Source organism: Orycteropus afer, unplaced genomic scaffold, assembly GCF_000298275.1.
Source record: "Orycteropus afer afer isolate SDZICR_OR568_19922 unplaced genomic scaffold, OryAfe1.0 scaffold00360, whole genome shotgun sequence".
Taxonomy (NCBI): domain Eukaryota; kingdom Metazoa; phylum Chordata; class Mammalia; order Tubulidentata; family Orycteropodidae; genus Orycteropus; species Orycteropus afer.
In genome coordinates, this window is record NW_006921947.1 from 2,229,800 (window position 1) to 2,239,092 (window position 9,293).

The following is a 9,293-nucleotide window of genomic DNA, read 5'->3' on the forward strand; positions in this document are numbered from 1 at the left end:
GGGTCGCTATGAGTCGGAAACGACTCGACGGCACTTAACAACAACAACAACAACCCGCATCAGTGTGTGGGCCCCAACAAGCCCAAAATTAATCCCGCCCCTTCCCTCCCCATCCCAGTAACCTACTAAGTGAGTTCCCTTTCCCATGCAAACCCTTCTCTGTCTTTTTACAGTAATGGGCTCATACAGTACTTGTCTTCCTGCGATTGACATATTCCACTCAGCATAATGTCCTACAGGTTCATCCACATTGTGAGATGATTTGCGCATCCCTCATTGTTCTTTAATGTAGCACTGTATTCCATTGTGTGCATGTACCATATTTTGGTTATCCACTCATCCGTTGATGGGCATTTAGATTGTTTCCATCTCTTTGCTATAGTGAATTGTGCTGCAATAAACATAGGTGTACATGTCTGTGTGCTGTCTCTCACCTCTTTAGGATACATTCCTAGTAATGGAATTGTTGGGTCAAATGGTACTTCTATTTTCAGTTTTTTAAGGAAACGCCATACTGTTTGCCACAAGGGTTGTACCATTTTACAATCTCACCAGCAGTGCACAAGAGTTCCAATCTCTCTGCAACCTTGCCAGCATTTGTTATTTTCTGACCTGTTGAACTTTGCTATTACTGCTGGGGTGAGAGGACATCTCCTAGTTGTTTTGATTTGGATCTCTCTAATGATTAATGATCGCAAGCAACTTCTCATGGGTTTGTTGGCTGCCTGTATATCTTCTTTGGTGAAGTGTCTGTTCAAGTCTTTTGCCCATTTGTGAATTGGGTTGTCTTTTTGGTGTTGAGGTGTTGAAGTTTTCTATAGATTTTGGAGGTAAGTCCTTTATCAGATATGTCATAGGCAAATATTTTCTCCCAATCTGTAGGTTCTCTTTTTACCCTTTTGACGAAGCCTTTCGATGCATATAAGAATTTAATTTTTAAAAGGTCCCAGTGATCTAGCTTCTCTGCTATCTCCTACACATTCTGGGTTATGCTTGATAGTCTATTTATGCTGTAAATTAGGGCTCCCAGATTTGCCCCTACTTTATCTTTGATGAATTTTATAGTTTTTGGTTTTACATTTAAGTCTTTGATCCAGCTTGAGTTTGTTTTCATGTATGGGGTGAGGTATGGGTCTTGTTTCATTTTTCTACAATTGGATATCCAGTTTTGAAATGTGCTAGTTTTTAATATCCTGATTTACTTTCCAACAAATAAACTATTACAATTAATTTCTGTTTAGTTTTTTCTTTTGATAGTATCCATTTTACAATTCAGTTTTTATAATTGAGAATTGGTTATTCTTTCAGAACATGTCATGGACAGTTTCAATAGATGACATGACACATAGTGGTTCTGTTGTTGTAAGTGACATCGAGTTGGCTCTGACTGATAGCAACCCTATGTATAACAGAGCCCAATGTTGTCTGTTCTTGCACCATCCTCACAACTGTTGCTGTATTTGAACCCAATGTTGCAGTCACTGTGTCAATCCATTTCATTGAGAGTCTTCCTCTTTTTTTCTGACTCTCTACTTTAACCCGCATGATGTCCTTCTCCAGGGGTTAGTCCCTCCTGATAACACGTTCAAAACATGTGCAATGAAGCCTCACATCCTTGCTTCTGAGGAGCTGGCTCTACTTCCCCTAAGACAGACTTGTTTGTCCTCCTGGCCGTCCATGGTATATTCAATATTCTTTGTTGACACCATAATTCAAGTCATCAATTCTTCTTCAGTCTTCCTTTTTCATTGTCCAGCTGGACAACACTTTTCTAGGTTTCCAAAATTAATCTTGAATTCACTGCATTTCCATTTACAGAAAGTTTAAAATGTTTCCACTGACATCTTATACAGATAGAGCTGTAGACTTCTATTGCAATTTGCAATAGATTATGAAAAAGGAAGTAGCATATTATATGGACAATCACCAAAACTGAGACAAAAGCCTAATACCCTATATTCTCTAAAAACCATTCAAATCATGAGATCATTAGGCACAAGCACATCGAAGGCATGGGTAGAACAGTGCTTCATTGTTGCAAGCATAGGATGCCACTTAGTATCACCGCCTGCATTGTTCTGAACTGCCTCGATATGAAGAGGCGACTTCCATCTCACTCCAGATTTAGGGAAAAGAGGTTCAGGACCGTTTCTTTTGGCCCACACCCTTCTGTGTCTTTTTCTCTCTCTTGGCACTCTCTTATTACTCCAGAATTTTTTTTTTCTTTCCAAAAACAGTCTGTGAAATTTTTATCCCTTTAAAACATCTTTCATTGGAACCCTTATAAATCAACTGAGGTGAAGTGGAATTTTCACTTACATTTAAATCTCTTGGTCCCTCAGGAGCGCCATACTCTCTAAGTTATTTTAGGTAGAACTGTGTATTTCAGCTTTTCCTAGAGTTAGAACTTCAGATGGCTTAAAGGCATTTTCAACTTTTTCAAACAAAATAGGTGGCCTGTGAAATACACTTAGCCTTTGGAAAGACAGCCTTCTTGGAGGAATGCCCTAAAATTTTGAAAAAATCACATTCCTATAGACTTTCCTGATTTCAGAGCTTTCTAATAAAACTTAAATTAAAAAGGGTCTCAAACACCTTCATTTTCATTGTATTTTCACTTACAGTTCAATCTTTCAGTCCCTAAGGAGCACCATACTCTTTAAGCTATTTTGGCTAGAATTTTATATTTTTGCTTTGCCTTGAGTTAGAATTTCAGATGGCTTAAAGGCATTTTCAACTTTTTTTTAACAAAATAATGGCCTGTGGAATATAATTAGCCTTTTGAAAGAGATATCCTTTTCATAGAAATGCACTAAAATTTTGAAAGAATCACATTCCTGTAGACTTCCATGATTTCAGAGAAGCTTTCTAATAAAATTTAAATTAACAAGGGTCCCAAACATTTTCATTTTAATGGTCTTACCCAAACACTCTGTCATTTAAATTTCCATAGAAGCTTGATGCTTACAGAAACTATTCTAAGTCCTGTCAAACCTTACTTAAATCTATCTGTTTGAAGTTGCTTTTTATATGCTAGGTTTTACTAAAGCAGAATGCAATAAAAAAATGCTTCAGTATTTTTTTAAAGATTCAGACTGTTAGACTAGTTCAGTCAACCTTGACACTGCTGACATTCTGTGCAAGATAAATTCTTTACTGTGAGGGGCTGTCCTGTGCACAACCAAACAGTGTCTCCAGATGTTGCCAAATGCCCACTAGAGGTGGTAACAGAAGCACAGGTCTAAGACATACTACTGCTTTGTGCATTATCAAAATCAAATCTGAACTATAAAAAGCTTCAGTCTTTATTCTTACAAAGGAGGCATGTAACATAAAACGAAAAGAAGTGGAACCAAAATTTTCTGGTGGTGAAAACATATTTTTAAATATAATAAAATTTAGATTAAAATTGTAGACGGGCCAGTTTCTGGACTGCTAGGTCAGATTTCAGCTGAACCTCAGCCACTTTCAAAGTAATTTCTCTATAAAGAGCACCACTCACTTTTAGGTTCAATGCCAATGTCATTTGCTTCTTTTCTCTCTGCAGCTCTTTTCTGTACAGATGGATTTTTTCCTCACTGTCTGATACAGAAGCCACAATAACACTGCTCTGATCTTTGCTTGCTTCATGCCGCTGCACAAAGTTGCTTTCAACCTCAGCTAAGGCAGAAGAAAGAGAACTAGTAAGGGAAACCAGTTCCTTTTCCAAACTTAATGCCAAACAATCAGTTAGGAAATCCTCACTTCCAAATTTTAGCTTTTTGAAGAAACAGTTTATCGGGAGAACTCTAATGAGATAATGAAGGCACTGGAACAAAGCAATTTGATTCCTGGAATTAAAAAGCAAACATTTTAAGTATCAGGACAGAACTAAGCAATCATGTGCAATATATTGTAGGAATCAATTAATATTTAAAACACTTTAACATTGAACAGAGCCAATAATGTATGTGATCACTGGTAAAATTCAGATTGTAGCAATAACATACACATATTCTATACCAAGTCAGTTAATACTAATCAGGTTGCTTCCTGATTAATGATTTTCCTCAAATAATAAGATCAGAATACTATTTTTAAAATGTCATTGTTGGGGATAGGTAAGTGGGAAATTATAGAATAATTATTAAGTTCTAATCAACCTCTTGGTAGCATAGTGGCTAAAGCACTTGACTGCTAACCAGAAGGCTGGCGGTTCAAACCCACCAGCCACTCCTCGGAAGGAAGGTTGGGCAATCCTACTTCCGTAGTGATACTGCCTCGGAAACCCAAGGAGGGGTCGCTATGAGTCGGGGCCAACTCGACGGCACATAACAACAACAAATCAACCTCTTAAAAAAAGCCCTAAACAAACACAAAATTAAAATTTAATCTTCAGTTTCTAAATGAGGACACTTGTCCATTCGTGCTATACTAAGCAATGACTATGAATGTCCCATGCTAGCACAGAACTGTACCATGGAGATCACTGTTGGACCACATACACACTCACCACACCTAGGTACACCAAGCTCTATTCCAATTTGGTGTGCATTACCTGCAATACACTAGTAAAATTCCTTCATATGGTGTTCTTTGATTCCACTTGAAGAGTGTTCCATAAAAAATTCCTGGCCTTTTACAAAACCAAATTTCTGGAAATTCTCTGATTACTTCACAATGCAGATACTCCAAGAACCACGTCTTCATTGAAGTCAGGGTATGGTCAGATGATGTGACTTGAAAACAAAATCTGTCTAATGTTGCAAGAAGTACAAAATAGTCTTCCATGTGTTCTGTAAGAAAAAAAAAGTCACAAGCTCTAAATTTTGTCCATTATCAAATACACAGTTTCTTAAAATTTTCTGATTCAATTAAGCATGTGATTAAAAAGTACCAGCAAAAATTACCTATAGATTCATTCTTTGGAAATGTCACTAGGTATTTCCCTCTTGAAATATCTTCCAGACTTACAGAAAGTCTGCCACAAGGAACATAACGATCTTCAAAACAGTGACCATTTTTTCTCTCCCTAATTTGCAGTAGCACAATGCAACAGAAATTATTGAGTGCTAAAAGAGGTGGAAGAGATGTTACGGCAGTAATTGTATGGACACAGCCTTTCTCAGATGGTTGTTGACAAACACAACTTTTTTCTTCTTCACTATGAGGGGTCAACTTGATCCTTTTTGCTTCTAATCCTCCTTCATGTGGTACAGAAGGTGATGGGAGTAGAGAATCCATACTCAAATTAATCACCCTATTTTGACACTTAAGCAGAAAGTTGGAGTCACAAGCTTGATCCAGTAACAGTGATAAAGTCACATCCTTCAGAGACCTGGAAATAATCCACAGAGGTCAGTTATAGTTTATAAACTCATTCTTTAAAGTTAAATACATAATTAATACCAGACAAATAACAAAATTATTTTCATTCTCTGTTTCTAGGAAACATTTCAAAGGTGAAATATATCAGAAAATTAAGTCAACACCACAGTTTTAAAGATTCTATAATAGCATTCCTCTTAAAAAAAAAAAGTGACTTCCTTTGCGTTTCTGAGGCTGTAAATCTTTACAGAAGTATATTGCCCAGTCTTCCTTGTGTGGAGTGGTTGATGGGTTTGAACCGCCAACCTTCTGGTTAGCAATCAAATGCCTTTAGGCACTATGCCACCAGAGCTCCTTCTCTCTTAAAATAGGCAAGCAAAAATATTATAACTATGCTGCACTGAAAGGAAATAATTTTTTCCAATTTAAACTGAAAATACAGAAACAAAAATACGACATTTTTAAAATGAATGATAAAATATCTGGATTTTGTAAACTTTCACCCAAATCACAGTAAGAAAAATATACATACATATATCCAGATTTTATTTTTAAAGGTAGGTTTTCTCTCTTCTTAAAGAAGAAAAAAAAATTCATTATTAAAAAAAATTTACTTTGGTAAGGATTTAGAATGCAAAGATTTGTAAACTAAAAATTGTATTTTATAATCCCGTAAATGACTTCAGTAAAAATCTGCTTCTGAACACAAAATATTGTCTGTCCCTTAGCAATTCTTTCCAGATTTACATGTCTAACAATTTACAACAATTATACAGGCTTGTTTTAGTATATTTCCAATTGCCAAAGTTTATCAAGTAAAAATAGGTATGGATGGTGATATAACCACAAAGAGGGGATTTTAACACCTAGGAAGTTCACTGTACATACTTAATGGGTTATAGCCCTAAGAATAAAAAAGAACACAGACACATACACACACACACACACACCCCTGCAGAAACCTTCAGCAATCTATAGTAAGGACATTGCTATTGTTATTCTGGGAACATCAAATATACATTGTAGAATAAAGCAAATGAGTAATTACATTGGTGCAACTAACAATTGGAATGTTCAGCATGAGAAAGGAGGTAGATGCAAGACTGGTGAGGCTAGGTAAAACCCCTGAAGTCCTAAGTCTGAATTGGAAGTATCAGTATGGATTTGTGCTGTTTTTTATCTCTTAAAAGAAACAAAACAAAAAAATTATTTCCTACTATGCCCATACAAAGGCCTAGAAATAACTACCACTCAGGAGCAATGAGCTGTTCCTGTGCCCCAATGCTATTTCTTAATTAAAAACTCTATTTGAGGGTAGGGAGCTCTGGTAGCATAGTGGCTAAGATGCTTGCCTGCTAACCAGACGGCTGGCGGTTCAAACCCACCAGCCACTCCTCGGAAGGAAGGTTGGGCAATCCTACTTCCGTAGTGATACTGCCTCGGAAACCCAAGGAGGGGTCGCTATGAGTCGGGTTTGACTCAACGGCACATAACAAAAACAACAACATTTGAGGGTAAGTAAAAAATTGATGAGGGGGCATTTCTTATCACCATTTTGCAAATCCTAAATGAAACAATGGAACTAGGCAATGCTCATCAACAGCTGCTAATATCACAAAATGTAAATGATGAGACCTTATGTGCCTCCTGATAGAAGAATGCAAAGTGTACTTATTTATTATGCATCTATTAAATACACTTGTTAAAAACAAATCAAGCATTAATCTGATCCTGGTTCTAAGTCTAATACCAATTTAGAGGAACTACATGAGATGTAACTCAAATGCATCAATTCTTTTTCAGTCTTCCTTATTCATTTTCCAGTTTTCACATGCATATGAGGTGATTGAAAATATCATGGCATGGGTCAGACCATGATGTCCTCAACGTGACATCTTTGCTTTTCAACACTTTAAAGAGATCTTTTGCACAAGATTTGCCCAATGCAATACATTATCTGATCTCTCGGCTGCTGCATCCATGGGCATTAATTTGTGGATCTAAGTAAAATTAAATCCTTGACAACTTCAATCTTTTCTCCATTCATCATGATGTTGCTTACTGGTTCAGTTATGACCATTTTTGTTTTTCTTTATATTCACATGTAATCCATACTGAGGACTGTAGTCTTTGATCTTCATCAGTAAGTGCTTCAAATCATCCTCACATTCAGCAAGCAAAGTTGTGTCTTCTATGTACACAGGTTGTTAATGAGCCTTCCTCCAATCCTGATGCCACTTCTTCATTGCAAAAGGGGTATGGGGGCAGTTTTGTCTGACCTCCTCTAACCTCACAAGAGGAGAAAAGGATCAAGATCCATATCAACAGCCTAAGGCTTATTTCTATGAGGCAGAGGTCAGGCATGCCACCACCCTCCAAATTTTTCACTAATTCTGACCGTAATCGTCCCTCCCACAGCACTCACTACTTCTCTGCTGAGTTTGATAATTCACTGCAGTGGCCACACAAACCTCACAAACAATACTCATGATTATGGGGTTTATTTGGGAAGTTAACTGGCTACAAAACAATTCAGGATACTGTTCTTTGTTCGGGACAGCGTCTTCTCAGCCATGCCCACAGGCATCCCTCTCTTTGGCCTTCAGCCTCTCAGCATGGCCTATGCCCTGTTAGAGCAAATGTTGCAAAGCTCTTCTAGCTCTGCTGATAGGTGCACCCTACTCCACCAGCATGCCTCCTGCCCGAAGTCACTCATCTTTCTCACTCCTTGGGCCAGGAGCCTCCTGCTCATTTTGTGCCATTCTCTTGGTTCTGCTGCCTCTGCTGCTGCCATCTCTCTGCCTTCTTAGTGCAGTGATCTCAGGCAAAGGACACACTCTACTCCTGCCTCTTCTCTCTTCATGGCAGTGAGATCCCTCTCTCCTCTGGGATGGCTCATTTGAAGATTGCTGTCATTATTAGGTGCTGTCCAGTTGCCTCTGACTCACAGAGACCCTGTGCACAACAGAACACAACACTGCCCAGTCCTGTGTCATCCTCGCAATCCTTGCTATGCTTGAGCCCATCAGTGTAGCCAGTTTGTCAATCCATCTCACTGAAGGTCTTCCTCTTCTCATTGACTCTCTACCAAGTATGACATCTTTCTCCAAGGAATGGTCCCCTCTGACAACATAACCAAAGTAGGTGAGACGAAGTCTGGCCATTCAAGCCTCCAAGGAGCATTCCGGCTACACTTCCTCCAGGACAGATTTGTTAGTTCTTCTGGCGGTCCACAGTATTTTCAGTATTCTTTGCCAACACCACAATTCAAAGGCATCAACCCTTCTTTGGTCTTCCTTATTCACTGTCCAGCTTTCAAACCCATCTGAGGTGATTGAAAATACCATGGTTTGGGAGAAGTGCAGTTCAGTCTTCAATGTGACATATTTGCTTCTTAACACTTTCAAACGGTCTTTTGCAGCAGATTTCCCAGTACAATACGACATCTGATTTCCCGACTGCTGCTTCCATGGATGTTGAGTGTGGATCCAAGTAAAATGAAATCCCTGATAACTTCAACCTTTTCTCCATTTATCATGATGCTGCCTATTGGCTCAGTTGTGAGGATTTCTGTTGTCTTTATGTTGAAGCGTAATCCATACTGAAGACTAAGTCCGCAGTCTTCATCAGGAAGTGCTTCAAGTCTTCTTCACTTTCAGCAAGCAAGGTTGTGTCATCTGCACACTGCAAATTATTAATGATTCTTCCTCCAGTTCTGATGCCATGTTCTTCATACAGTCCAGCTTCTCAGATTAAATGCTCAGCATACAGATGGAATAACTATAGTGAAAGGATACAAGCCTGATGCACACCTTTCCTGATTTTAAACCATGCAGTATCCCCTAGCTCTAGTCGAACAACAGCCTCTTGGTCTATATATAGGTTCTGCATGAACACAATTAAGTGTTCTGGAATTCCCATTCTTTTCAATATTATCCATAATTTGTTATGATCCACACAGTTGAATGCTTTTGCATAGATGATAA

At 38.2% G+C, this 9,293-nt stretch overlaps 1 protein-coding gene across 1 annotated transcript in view; it reads right to left on the reverse strand.

Moving 5' to 3' along the window:
• Nucleotides 1-9,293, reverse strand: part of FANCB (FA complementation group B) — a gene marked incomplete at its 5' end in the record, with an annotated part of 136,161 nt that overhangs the window by 88,858 nt on the left and 38,010 nt on the right. Inside the window, 4 exons of the mRNA XM_007952842.2 lie at nt 3,503-3,830; nt 4,538-4,775; nt 4,890-5,317; nt 7,587-7,591. Of these exons, the coding sequence (XP_007951033.2) occupies nt 3,503-3,830; nt 4,538-4,775; nt 4,890-5,317; nt 7,587-7,591 (999 nt within the window). The remainder of the gene's footprint in view (nt 1-3,502; nt 3,831-4,537; nt 4,776-4,889; nt 5,318-7,586; nt 7,592-9,293) is intronic.